This window comes from Babylonia areolata, chromosome 20, assembly GCF_041734735.1.
Source record: "Babylonia areolata isolate BAREFJ2019XMU chromosome 20, ASM4173473v1, whole genome shotgun sequence".
Classification (NCBI taxonomy): Eukaryota; Metazoa; Mollusca; class Gastropoda; order Neogastropoda; family Buccinidae; genus Babylonia; species Babylonia areolata.
In genome coordinates, this window is record NC_134895.1 from 6,238,717 (window position 1) to 6,254,066 (window position 15,350).

General features: G+C 44.4%; 1 protein-coding gene across 6 annotated transcripts in view; it reads right to left on the reverse strand.

The window, feature by feature from the left end:
• Positions 1-10,146: 10,146 nt before the first annotated feature.
• The window catches only part of LOC143294965 (uncharacterized), a 206,819-nt gene continuing 201,615 nt past the window's right edge, over positions 10,147-15,350 (reverse strand). For all 6 annotated transcript variants that reach the window (XM_076606493.1, XM_076606489.1, XM_076606490.1 and 3 more), the window contains one exon: positions 10,147-13,595. In XM_076606493.1, the coding sequence (XP_076462608.1) occupies positions 13,472-13,595 (124 nt within the window). In that variant the 3' untranslated portion in view covers positions 10,147-13,471. The remainder of the gene's footprint in view (positions 13,596-15,350) is intronic.

The following is a 15,350-nucleotide window of genomic DNA, read 5'->3' on the forward strand; positions in this document are numbered from 1 at the left end:
ATGTCAGGGTCCACACACACCAAACAACAGACCCTGTCAGGGTCCACACACACCAAACAGACCATGTCAGGGTCCACACACACCAAACAACAGACCCTGTCAGGGTCCACACACACCAAAGAGACTCTGTCAGGATCCACACACACCAAACAGACCCTGTCAGGGTCCACACACACCAAACAACAGACCCTGTCAGGGTCCACACACACCAAACAACAGACCCTGTCAGGGTCCACACACACCAAACAGACCATGTCAGGGTCCACACACACCAAACAACAGGCCCTGTCAGTGTCCACACACACCAAACAGACCCTGTCAGGGTCCACACACACCAAACAACAGGCCCTGTCAGTGTCCACACACACCAAACAGACCCTGTCAGGGTCCACACACACCAAACAACAGACCCTGTCAGGGTCCACACACACAAAACAACAGACCCTGTCAGGATCCACACACACCAAACAGACCCTGTCAGGGTCCACACACACCAAACAACAGGCCCTGTCAGGGTCCACACACACCAAACAGACCCTGTCAGGGTCCACACACACCAAACAACAGACCCTGTCAGGGTCCACACACACCAAACAACAGACCCTGTCAGGGTCCACACACACCAAACAGACCCTGTCAGGGTCCACACACACCAAACAACAGACCCTGTCAGGGTCCACACACACCAAACAGACCATGTCAGGGTCCACACACACCAACAGGCCCTGTCAGGGTCCACACACACCAAACAGACCCTGTCAGGGTCCACACACACCAAACAGACCATGTCAGGGTCCACACACACCAAACAACAGACTCTGTCAGGGTCCACACACACCAACAGGCCCTGTCAGGGTCCACACACACCAAACAGACCATGTCAGGGTCCACACACACCAAACAGACCCTGTCAGGGTCCACACACACTAAACAACAGACTCTGTCAGGGTCCACACACACCAAACAACAGACCATGTCAGGGTCCACACACACAAAACAGACCCTGTCAGGGTCCACACACACCAAACAACAGACCCTGTCAGGGTCCACCCCAAACAACAGACCCTGTCAGGGTCCACACCAAACAACAGGCCCTGTCAGGGTCCACACACACCAAACAACAGACCCTGTCAGGGTCCACCCCAAACAACAGACCCTGTCAGGGTCCACGCCAAACAACAGGCCGTCGTCACTAACGCCTCATAACGTGTACAACCTAGTCACCCCAGAGACAGAATGCTCAACTAAAACTTGTGCCATTCCGCTAGGATGTTTTAACCAATCAATAAAATTGAGGGAAAAGGGGGTGTATTATAAGGGGTAGGGTAGGTGTCGAAGATAGCGCCATTGCATTATACACAAACTATATTTATATATGAAGACAGCTATCCACACTAAGCCATACTATGAGATCTTTTCGGCCATTGAGGAATGACATTTTTATGCTTTTTGAACACTTCCATTGCCAAAACAAAGGTCAGGAAAGAAAGGATAAATTAACGAATGCGCACACCCCGTGAGTTCGTAAGTTCGTGTGTGTGTGTGTGTGTGTGTGTGTGTTTCGTGCCCGTGCTGCGTGCATATGTGTGAATGCGCGCGTGCTTGTGTCAGCGTGTATGTTCACCCTGTTTTACGGTTTCCCAAATGATGAAAAAATACACGATACATGATCTACAATCAAAGCACGTGAAGTCGAAGATTATACATTGTTGTCCATACATACATGCCGATAGGTATACAGATGTTGTCCATACATACATGCCAATAGGTATACAGATGTTGTCCATACATACACGCCAATAGGTATACAGATGTTGTCCATACATACATGCCAACAGGTATACAGATGTTGTCCATACATACATGCCAACAGGTATACAGATGTTGTCCATACATACATGCCAATAGGTATACAGATGTCCATACATACACGCCAATAGGTATACAGATGTTGTCCATACATACATGCCAACAGGTATACAGATGTTGTCCATACATACATGCCAATAGGTATACAGATGTTGTCCATACTTACATGCCAATAGGTATACAGATGTTGTCTATACATACATGCCAATAGGTATACAGATGTTGTCCATACTTACATGCCAATAGGTATACAGATGTTGTCTATACATACATGCCAATAGGTATACAGATGTTGTCCATACATACATTCCAATAGGTATACAGATGTTGTCTATACATACATGCCAATAGGTATACAGATGTTGTCTGTACATACACGCCAATAGGTATACAGATGTTGTCCATACATACATGCCAATAGGTATACAGATGTTGTCTATACATACACGCAAATCTGTACATAGATAACTACACTCCTGAGACCGTTCCTCCCTCTCTTTCCCCTCTTTTTTATTCATTCTTTTTTATTTTTTTTTTTTACAGCAAATAATGGTGAGTGGAACACTGCATGAAACACCTTTCTCTCCGACCTACAGCACGGTAATCTTCGTGACCAAACCAACAACAACAACCGCCCCCCCCCCCCCCCCCCCCCCCGAAAAACGCTAAAAATTGCTTCCCGCTTCCATTTTGTTATCAATTATATTTCAGTAATTTCATACGCGATTCAGCAGGGTGAACACTTAGAATAGCATCGTTTTGTTTAAGGCAATGGTTGGTTTTATTTAATTTGTTTAATGTAATTTAAATATATATATATATAATTATTGTGGTGTGTGTGTGTGTGTGTGTGTGTGTGTGTGTGTGGTTTTAGTTTTAGCTGATGTGGTTTATTTTCCTTGGCATGCTAACATTTATTCGGAATCCCTTTGTTTGTTTCCCTTGAAATCTTTGATAATAGATCTCCAATTCACCTAGAAAGACAAACCAGTGTGCACAAAGACACCACAACCCAGCAAGCGAAACGCTCTCCACTCGATCCGAGAAGAGCCACAAGTGATCAGTATTGTTTTTTTTCGTATATTATCAGGTTCTTTTATTTTCGCCTTTGTCAGTGTTTTTCTCACCTTCTTATACGAAAAACAATGTACGTCAATTGTCTATGTGTTATCAGAAATGGAAATAAAAAAGCCTAAAATAATAACTGAAAAGGACCATAATTATGTGGAGTAAATATCTCTTTCTCTGAGCTGTCTGGTTAAGAGAGCGGTTTGACCATCCATGTCGCACGAAATACTGCTTTATTATTGTATTGTGTTGTTGCTTCTTTGTTATCACAAAAAATCTCTCTCTCTCTCTCTCTTTACTTGTTCGCCTGTAAATTGGATGTTATTACCTGTAACATCTGCATCAGCAAATTAATCACTTTTGTATATGTGCAATGGTAAAGTTGTGCTTCTCTGTTTTCTTTATGTCCGCTATATGTTTCTCACTTCGGTCATGTCTCTGTATGTGCATAAGTGTGTGTGTGTGTGTGTGTGTGTGTGTGTGTGTGTGTGTGTGTGTGTATGTGTGTGTGTGTGTGCTGGGTGGAGAGAGTGTGTGCATGTGTATGGATATGAATGTATGAATGCGTTCGTTTTATTACTTTTTACGATGTTAATGATGATGGTGGTGATCATTCTTCATTGTAGTAGCAGTGGATGTAGCAGTGTTAACAAAATTATTATTTTTGTGTCGTTATCGTTAATGTTGTTATTGTTATTGTTGTCACAAGGACAGATTGGAAGACTGGGCGATGCCTAAAATCTTTATCCTTGAGTAATAAAGTTTTTGAATCTTGAATCTCTCTCTCTCTGTGAAATCCGGTCTGCTGTCGCCTCCGTGAGAAATGGTCACAGTGCAACGCTAATTTTTGTTTTTATATTTTCTGTCTGCATGTTTTACTATCAAACTGGAATTTTACACAAAATTTTTACCAGGCACAACCGTTTTGTTGCCATGGGTTCTTCTACATGCGCCAAGTGCATGCTGCACTCACCCTCACACAGAAACGAAGAGTCTGTGATGTACGCTCTTTCATTTACAGTAACCACTTTTGTTTTGTTCAGCCTGAAAGGATACCATTGTCCTGACCATATTTATCTCACTGTATGTATGAACTACAACTGTCCTGACCATAGTTCTCTCAGTGTATGTATGAACTACAACTGTCCTGACCATAATTATCTCACTCTATGTATGAACTGCAACTGTCCTGACCATAATTATCTCACTGTATGTGTGAACTACAACTGTCCTGACCATAATTATCTCACTGTATGTATGAACTACAATTGTCCTGACCATAATTATCTCACTGTATGTATGAACTACAACTGTCCTGACCATAATTATCTCACTGAATGTGCGAACTACAATTGTCCTGACCATAATTATCTCACTCTATGTATGAACTACAATTGTCCTGACCATAATTATCTCACTCTATGTATGAACTGCAGCTGTCCTGACCATAATTCTCTCAGTGTATGTATGAACTACAACTGTCCTGACCATAATTCTCTCACTGTATGTATGAACTACAACTGTCCTGACCATAATTATCTCACTGTATGTATGAACTATAACTGTCCTGACCATAATTCTCTCACTGAATGTGTGAACTACAACTGTCCTGACCATAATTATCTCACTGTATGTATGAACTACAACTGTCCTGACCATAATTATCTCCCTCTATGTATGAACTACAACTGTCCTGACCATAATTATCTCACTCTATGTATGAACTACAACTGTCCTGACCATAATTATCTCACTGTATGTATGAACTACAACTGTCCTGACCATAATTATCTCACTGTATGTGTGAACTACAACTGTCCTGACCATAATTATCTCACTCTATGTATGAACTACAATTGTCCTGACCATAATTATCTCACTCTATGTATGAACTTAACTGTCCTGACCATAATTCTCTCACTGTATGTGTGAACTATTACTGTCCTGACCATAATTATCTCACTGTATGTATGAACTACAACTGTCCTGACCATAATTATCTCACTCTATGTATGAACTACAACTGTCCTGACCATAATTATCTCACTGTATGTGTGAACTACAACTGTCCTGACCATAATTATCTCACTCTATGTATGAACTACAATTGTCCTGACCATAATTATCTCACTCTATGTATGAACTACAACTGTCCTGACCATAATTATCTCACTGTATGTATGAACTACAATTGTCCTGACCATAATTATCTCACTCTATGTATGAACTGCAACTGTCCTGACCATAATTATCTCACTGTATGTGTGAACTACAACTGTCCTGACCATAATTATCTCACTGTATGTGTGAACTACAACTGTCCTGACCATAATTATCTCACTGTATGTGTGAACTACAACTGTCCTGACCATAATTATCTCACTGAATGTGTGAACTATCACGGAGAGAGAGAGAAGAACAATAATCAGAGTACTTTTCCTATGACAGAAAGAGGGGGGGAGGGAGAGAGCACACCAAGAAAAGTCTGATACAATATTATATTAAGTACTTTGCCCGGGATCCATAACTATCATTTACAGCCAAAATCATTGACCTTCACACACACACACACACACACACACACGACTAGATTGTTCTTCAAAACACAATAAAAAAAAACAAAACCATCATGGATACTCAAGCTACGGAAGTGCACATACACATAATGGTGGAGTGTGTGAATTCAGCCCGTCACTGACACTCTGTCTGTCCTTGTGAAGGTCTATATCATAATATGAATAATATGAATTATATAACATACAATACCAAAATACATACATACATATATATATATATATATATATATATATATATATATATATATATATATATATGCATTATACTCGTGATCGCAGCATGTAGACAATAATACGAAAGGAACGCGCTTTGTTGCAAGGTTAAATGTAAAAAAAATCAGCGATTAACGTATCAAACAGCACAGTACAATCATGACATACAATGCAAGAATCACGACCGGTAGTCCCCCCCCCCACCCCCCAATCACCCCCGCCACTCTTCCTCCGTACCCCTCCCTTGACATCCACTCCTACAAACCCCCCTTCCCCCGCTGTCACCCCTAACCCCCTCACGCTCCCCCCCCCTACCCCCTTCTCCCCCACTCTCTCTCTCATTCATCCAACTTCCCTTCACGCTAGTTATGGGCACAAAGGCAAGGCAATAGATGCAGCGTATAACTGGTGGGTGGACAGAAACCACTGTTGCCCTGTCATCATCAACAGGTGCTGCTAGCAGTTCACAAACCAAACACTTCAACTTCGATCCTCCAACAACATTGTCACATCGTAACTGTTGCAGAAGGCATGCCGGAACTGACACAAATTGTGACATTTTTCACGATCTCTCTCTCTCTCTCTCTCTCTCTCTCTCTCTCTCTCCACACACACACACGCACACACTCGCGTGCGTGTGCAAAAGAAGTTGGCTCAAAACACGACGGTGAAATAAACCGTTCTTCCCAGTATAAAAATCAACAATAGATCCTTCTCTCATAATAAAAACAACAACAAAACATTCAAACATCTGATACTGCCTTCTGAAAAAAGGGGGTTGTTTTGCTATGATATGCTCGGCATTCTCTTGCTGCGAGGCTGTGGACGGAAGAATCGCAAGTAAAGTGTCAACAAGGTTAACCATTCTGATGCTGACTGAAACGAAACGAAGATCAGGCAGCTTGACATTTGTCCCACAGTTGAGACGGGAGGGACTTTGTTCAATGTCCCGTCAAACTGACTGGTGAATGTCCCGTCACACTGACTGGTGAATTGTTTAATGTCCCGTCACACTGACTGGTGAATGTCCCGTCACACTGACTGGTGAATGTCCCGTCACACTGACTGGTGAATTGTTTAATGTCCCGTCACACTGACTGGTGAATTGTTTAATGTCCCGTCACACTGACTGGTGAATTGTTTAATGTCCCGTCACACTGACTGGTGAATTGTTTAATGTGTCCCGTCAAACTGACTGGTGAATGTCCCGTCACACTGACTGGTGAATTGTTCAATGTCCCGTCACACTGACTGGTGATTTGTTTAATGTCCCGTCACACTGACTGGTGATTTGTTTAATGTCCCGTCACCCTGACTGGTGAATGTCCCGTCACACTGACTGGTGAATTGTTCAATGTCCCGTCACACTGACTTGTGAATTGTTTAATATCCCGTCACACTGACTGGTGAATGTCCCGTCACACTGACTGGTGAATTGTTTAATGTCCCGTCACACTGACTGGTGAATTGTTTAATGTCCCGTCACACTGACTGGTGAATGTCCCGTCACACTGATTGGTGAATGTCCCGTCACACTGACTGGTGATTTGTTTAATGTCCCGTCACACTGACTGGTGAATGTCCCGTCACACTGACTGGTGAATTGTTCAATGTCCCGTCACACTGACTGGTGAATTGTTTAATGTCCCGTCACACTGACTTGTGAATTGTTTAATGTGTCCCGTCACACTGACTGGTGAATGTCCCGTCACACTGACTGGTGAATTGTTCAGTGTCCCGTCACACTGACTGGTGAATTGTTTAATGTCCCGTCACAATGACTGGTGAATTGTTCAATGTCCCGTCACACTGACTGGTGAACGTCCCGTTACACTGACTGGTGAATTGTTCAATGTCCCGTCACACTGACTGGTGAATTGTTTAATATCCCGTCACACTGACTGGTGAATGTCCCGTCACACTGACTGGTGAATGTCCCGTCACACTGACTGGTGATTTGTTTAATGTCCCGTCACACTGACTGGTGAATGTCCCGTCACACTGACTGGTGAATTGTTCAATGTCCCGTCACACTGACTGGTGAATTGTTTAATGTCCCGTCACACTGACTGGTGAATTGTTTAATGTGTCCCGTCTGACTGACTGGTGAATTGTTCAATGTGTCCCGTCACACTGACTGGTGAATTGTTTAATGTCCCGTCACACTGACTGGTGAATTGTTCAATGTCCCGTCACACTGACTGGTGAATTGTTCAATGTCCCGTCACACTGACTGGTGAATGTCCCGTCACACTGACTGGTGAATTGTTCAATGTCCCGTCACACTGACTGGTGAATGTCCCATCACACTGACTGGTGAATTGTTTAATGTGTCCCGTCTCACTGACTGGTGAATTGTTCAATGTCCCGTCTCACTGACTGGTGAATTGTTCAATGTCCCGTCACACTGACTGGTGAATTGTTCAATGTCCCGTCACACTGACTGGTGAATGTCCCGTCACACTGACTGGTGAATTGTTCAATGTCCCGTCACACTTACCGCTGAATGTAGACATCCGGTTAAAGTATAAACTTTCGCATTTGAATGCTATCATTGTAAAAACAAAATCTAAATAAACATTAAAGTGTTTGGACTTTGAATAATGAAACCACCCTTACACTTTATTCCGTACAGTATCATTCCGTACAACAGCAAAACATAGGACCAACTGTGGCTATATTGATGATCCCCAAAAGTCTGCTTGCAAAGCTCATGGGTGGTGGGGGGTATTTGATGTTATTTCATTTGATGTTATCTGTTCATTACGTGCACCGACTTTGACACAAACACAACGACAGCAGCAAAATCGATAGTGGAGGCGAATTACTGTCTCGCGCAAGGGGAACAACTGGATGGCAGAGCAAAGACATCTATTATCTCCCTTCCAATAGCACACAAAAAAAAGAGACCCAAACACACACACACCCACATAACCCCCCCAAACAACAGCAACAACCGAGAATACAGGGGAAGAATGCGACTGTGGAACGGCAGTGGTACGGTTTAATGCAGAAAGCAAAGGGTGCATTCTGGTTGTTTGTGATTGTAGTGAACGGGAAAGGCGCCAACCCGTGAACAGCAGTGGTATGGTGGTACGCAGAAAGCAAAAGATGCATTCCGGTTGCAACATTTATTAACCAAACAGCACTTCATTTGAACATTTAATTATGGTGACATCTTCAATGGACAAATTTGTGTCACCAGTTATTTAAACACTTCTCTCTCTGTGTCTCTGTCTGTCTGTCACAACACTTATCATAAGCATTTTTCCAAAGAGATGTGAGTCTGCTGATTCAGTGACCAAAGGGACTTAAGAATATGAAAATGATACCCCCAAACCTCCATGAAAAAATGCTGATTTCATTGCACATAAATTAGCAGTTGTCTCTCAGCAGTTCAATTATTATATGCATAACTTTGATTCAATACACTATATGCATAACTTCGATTCAATAACCCAATAACCCACTTTAAACAGGTTACACGCAAACAACACAAACAGATTTCTTAACAAATAAAATGGACGAAGGCAAAACACGTCACATGCGTGTACTAAATTTAACAGATGATATATATATATATATATATATATATATATATATATATATATATATATATATCGTGATATGTTATCAATTTCCTTATGTGGAAAAAAAGTTCGGATATGTTCAAGATTTGCATCTTTCTGTTAGTGACGATATTATAATATTCATGGCAAATTGCACTTGGTGAAAACGAGAAATCATTCCACAGAATGTAGAGACTTGCCTGGTGAATCCTTTTTAATTTTTTAAAATAAAACATGAACAAGAAGGTGCCGAACGCATTGCTCTCAAAGGAATATTTTGTTAATTCATTTTAATGGTGCCACATTTATCAGCTGAGAAAAATCCACACCTCAGCTGGAGAGACAGAGGGGGGTTGGGTGGGGGCGGGTGGGGGGGAGAGAGTGAGAGAGAGAGATAGAGAGAGAGAGGGAGGGAGGGAGGGATAGAGACACAAAGAGGGAGACAGAGACAGAGAGAGAGAGAGAGAGAGAGAGAGAGGGAGGGAGGGAGGGAGGGATAGAGAGACACAAAGAGGGAGACAGAGACAGAGAGAGAGAGAGAGAGAGGGAGAGAGTTCAGGCTGCCCCTCATACCTTAATTAACCCTCTTCCTTGCCTTGAACATGTCTACACAGTACATTAGAAAGGAACGTTTCCAGTGGAATGTATGGTCAACTTTCCTGTAAAAACAGGTCAAGTTCATGACACAAAACTGCAGTGAAAACAACAATAACAAGAAAAAAGCAAACAAACAAATTATACAGCATAAAAAATGTGATCAATATTCGAGCAGATTTTCATGAAGCATGCACCAACTCGAGTTCGAATATCCATAAAGTTCAATGTCGTGATTAAAAAAAAACAAAAAAAAAACAACAACAACAAAAAAAAAAAAAAAACCCAGAAAAGCCTTATATTCAGTCAGTCAATAAATAGAAATGTTCTTCAGCAGCTCTTGAACAGAAAAATTTCAAGGTGGGTATACATTTCAGCGATAAATATGGCAATCAAAATCCCTATACAGTGAATAAAGTACATCTTAAAATGTATGCAAGAAACTTATTCCTGGAATGTATGGGGTATACTCTTACACACACACACACACACAAACAGACAAAGACACAGACACAGACACACACGCGTGCGCGCGCGATTCAATGGCATGAGATGCAAACAGCAGCACCTCTTGTCAACCATCAAAAATACGACGAATAATAATCATAATATTGATGATGGTAATAACAATGATAATAACAGTAATAATAAGCTGCCTGCACAAGACCGTTGTGAGCTGCATCCCATCTACTATCTCACGCCCTCCCTCCAACCCCTCCACACCCCCTACCCCACCCTTCACTCCTCCCAACTCCCACTGAAATGTAATAACCAGGGGACAGCAGTCTTCGTGATCAACAACACAGATCAGCTCAGTCACAGAACACAAACCTAAGTGCTTGGAACACCCTCAGCACGGCGAGCAACAGTGAGCGCTGTTTCTCCTCAATCAATTAACAGCCAACGAACGCTGTTTCTCCTCGATCAATTAACAGCCAACGAACGCTGTTTCTCCTCAACCAATTAACAGCCAACGAACGCTGTTTCTCCTCAACCAATTAACAGCCAACGAACGCTGTTTCTCCTCGATCAATTAACAGCCAACGAACGCGCGCACATTTCTCGATATTAGAAAGTCAGCAAAGTTATCAACCGTTTGACAGCAGCAGTGTAAATCAGCAGTGATATAATTATCTGCAGGAAGGTACGGAGGAGCATAATGACATACGATTATGCAGCAAACAGGATTATACACCCCCTACCCCTGGTTTACATATATATGTGTTTCTTTTTTTTTTCTTTTTCTGTCTTTTTTTCATAAAATGTTCATAAGAAAAACAACAACAAACAACAACAACAACAAAACTAAAACAAAAAAAACAAACCCAAACAAACAAGAAAGTTTCGTGGCAAAATCGGTTGACTGAAAGCAATAAATAAAAGGAGACATCGTCTTTTTTTGAAAACCCAACCTCCACTTTTTTTTTTTACAAATTAATATCAAGATCGGTACACGTACAGAAGCTCTTTAATCAAAACATAACAACAACAATAAAATGCGGTTTGATGTGGCAGTTTACACTGTTTACAGCCCCCAAACAAACATTATCTGACCACAAACTTAACAGAAACAACAATACAATCAACATAAGAGCACGCACGCACGCACACACACACACACATATATATATGGCGCGTAACTTAAATAATGCCTCAGCGGGTCAGGAAATAACACAAGACATGTGCTCCATGTGATGATGCTTCACGTAAAGCCTGTGGAACCAGTGTGAATATCCACACAAAACATTATATTCATAGTGTGAATATCCACACAAAGCATTATACTCAAAGTGTGAATATCCACATAAAATCATTATACTCAAAGTGTTCGTTTCCAACACTCGGTTTGTCTTGGGCATCACCGAGAACTCTCTCTCTCTCTCTATCTATATATATATATAAAGTACCACAAATCAAAGGTAGGCTGACAGACTGCCACGAGCTGTGACATCAAACCCAGGCATGACATGACAGTCTGGCGGTCAGGCTGACACACTCATGGTAACTCTGAGGTGGGCGCCCTCTCACGGGCAGAACTATTGTCACCAGACCACAACGTTTATCACTGTGACTCAGCACAGATGCTTGTGTGTCCCTGTCAGCACAGACACCTGTAGTAGTGTGTCACTGTCAGCACAGACAGCTGTAGTAGTGTGTCACTGTCAGCACAGACACCTGTAGTAGTGTGTCACTGTCAGCACAGACACCTGTAGTAGTGTGTCACTGTCAGCACAGACAGCTGTTGCAGTGTGTCACTGTCAGCACAGACACCTGTAGTAGTGTGTCACTGTCAGCACAGACAGCTGTAGTAGTGTGTCACTGTCAGCACAGACACCTGTAGCAGTGTGTCCCTGTCAGCACAGACACCTGTAGTAGTGTGTCACTGTCAGCACAGACACCTGTAGTAGTGTGTCACTGTCAGCACAGACACCTGTAGTAGTGTGTCACTGTCAGCACAGACACCTGTAGTAGTGTGTCACTGTCAGCACAGACAGCTATGGTGCGTCATTGCCAGCACAGACACCTCACAGGCAACAGTTCCAGTTTCAGGGAGGTGTCAAAGAGTTCGGGCTGATCCACATACGCTACAGCACGGGTGACGCTGACGACGAAAGGAGAGACGGATGTTTAGGGGTCACCACCACCTGGGTTTCCTTGTGGCTGGCTGTGGGGGGAGAGAGTGGGCGCCGTCTGTCTGTGGGTCTGTGTGTGTGTCTGTCAGCCACATCTGAAGAGTGGTTCACAATCATCTGGAGTGATCTCCCCTGCTGACCTGGACACAGCCGCTTCTTGGTGCAGGGAGAAGTTTTCTGTTGCTCAGCAACAACAACAACAACAACAACAGCAAAGCACTGCGGAGTGTTGTTACACTGCTGTGAAGCTAAGCTTCATTACCCTGGCAACATCGTGTCCCGTCTGTGTGTGTGTGCGAGAGTGTGTGTGTGTTCGTTCTCCAGTTTCCAAGAGTGAGGACGGCGTCAGGTCAGCGCTTTGATGTGACGTGTGGACAGCGCAGTCTCTTCGTTCTGCAGCACACAGACCCCCCCCCCCCCCCCGCCCCCCCAGTGCACACTTCTCACAGTGCTCATGTACACTTCCTGCTGCTTCTCCTTTGTCGTCCATACGTCCCTCCACACCAGGTGGTGTCTTGGGGAGTCTGGAAGTCCCACCATTCAGTCCCACCCCCTGCCCCCACCCACCAACATCAGTTCATGTCAATACTACACTTGACAAGGGGGCTTGCATATTGATAGCACTGTAAGGTATTATTGAGAGAAAAAAACAACAACAAAAGCTTGAATGCAGTACACGAGTGACTTCTGGGACGCACAGAGTGCATGGAGGGAGTTTAGGGACATATGGAGTGCATGGAGGGAGTTTAGGGACACATGGAGTGCATGGAGGGAGTTTAGGGACACATGGAGTGCAGGGAGGGAGTTCAGGGACACATGGAGTGGTGCAGGGAGGGAGTTTAGGGACGTGTGCAGTGGTGCAGGAGAGGGTTTTTACCATCCAGGTTATAGGGCCCAGAGGGGAGAGGGGTGGGTGAGGATCAGGGGTGTGGGGGGTGGAGAGGGGAGATCACTGGAAGGTCTCCACGAGCACCACCTCCACCTCGTCCTCCCCCACGGGGTTGATCTCCAGCAGGAAGGCCGTCTCGTGAGAGTAGTGACGGATGATGTTGTCGTCCATCCGAACCAGGATGCTGCAGGGGACAGAGCAGAATGCATGTGGCTCAAGCAGCGTTCACATGTCTTTTGTAAAAACACGTACATACGTACATCAACATCCACCGGCAACATCCACATTTCTTCCGCACCCCCCCCCCCCCACTCTGTGTGCATTGTATCGTATCCCCTCTGTGTGACTGACGGAGCAAACGTCCACGCCTTGTGACCATTGCTCATTCCGTCTGGAGGGGAACAGCTGTGGGTACAGCCCATAGATACACACATACATACATCTCTCTCTCTCTCTCTCTCTATATATATATATATATATGCACACAAAGAGACAGACGCACACAGATATAAAGAGACAGAGATAGAAAAAAACAGACAGCGAGACAGTAACAGAGACAGAAAAACAGTAACAAAGTCTGACAGAGGAAGAACATTAACATAATTATGATTATTTCTCTTTTTCCTGCTACTGTTGAACTTCAATTTGTCCCCTAAGCAGTAAAACTGTCATCACACACACACACACACACACACACACACACACACACTCCAAACTCTCCCCTTTATTATTCTTCAGTGTCACTGGCCCCAAAGCAGACTACAAGTCTGACGGAGGGAATAAAGCCTGCCAGGTCTGCTAGTTAAACGCCTCACGGTCTGCTAACACCAGTCCTTCACACGGCCTCCAGCCATTCGTTTCGCAGAAATTATGAAGATGTCTTCTTTTTTTTTTCTTTTTTTTTTTCATCAATCTTTCCCTTCTACAAAACCAACTAGTCTGATGGTTAAATAGGGCGGCAGACAGAGGGAAGTGGGAGAAAAGGGCGGCAGACATAGGGGAGAAAAGGGCGGCAGACAGAAGGAGAAAAGGGCAGCAGACATAGGGAGAAAAGGGCGGCAGACATAGGGAGAAAAGGGCGGCAGACATAGGGCGGCAGACATAGGGAGAAAAGGGCGGCAGACATAGGGAGAAAAGGGCGGCAGACATAGGGAGAAAAGGGCGGCAGACATAGGGAGAAAAGGGCGGCAGACATAGGGAGAAAAGGGCGGCAGACATAGGGAGAAAAGGGCAGCAGACATAGGGGAGAAAAGGGCGGCAGACATAGGGGAGAAAAGGGCGGCAGACATAGGGAGAAAAGGGCGGCAGACATAGGGAGAAAAGGGCGGCAGACATAGGGGAGAAAAGGGCAGCAGACAGAAGGAGAAAAGGGCAGCAGACATAGGGGAGAAAAGGGCGGCAGACATAGGGGAGAAAAGGGCAGCAGACAGAAGGAGAAAAGGGCAGCAGACATAGGGAGAAAAGGGCGGCAGACATAGGGAGAAAAGGGCGGCAGACATAGGGGAGAAAAGGGCGGCAGACATAGTGCGGCAGACATAGGGAGAAAAGGGCGGCAGACATAGGGAGAAAAGGGCGGCAGACATAGGGGAGAAAAGGGCGGCAGACATAGTGCGGCAGACATAGGGAGAAAAGGGCGGCAGACATAGTGCGGCAGACATAGGGAGAAAAGGGCGGCAGACATAGTGCGGCAGACATAGGGAGAAAAGGGCGGCAGACATAGGGGAGAAAAGGGCGGCAGACAGAGGGAGAAAAGGGCGGCAGACATAGTGCGGCAGACATAGGGAGAAAAGGGCGGCAGACATAGGGGAGAAAAGGGCGGCAGACAGAGGGAGAAAAGGGCGGCAGACATAGTGCGGCAGACATAGGGAGAAAAGTGCGGCAGACATAGGGAGAAAAGGGCGGCAGACATAGGGGAGAAAAGGGCGGCAGACAGAGGGAG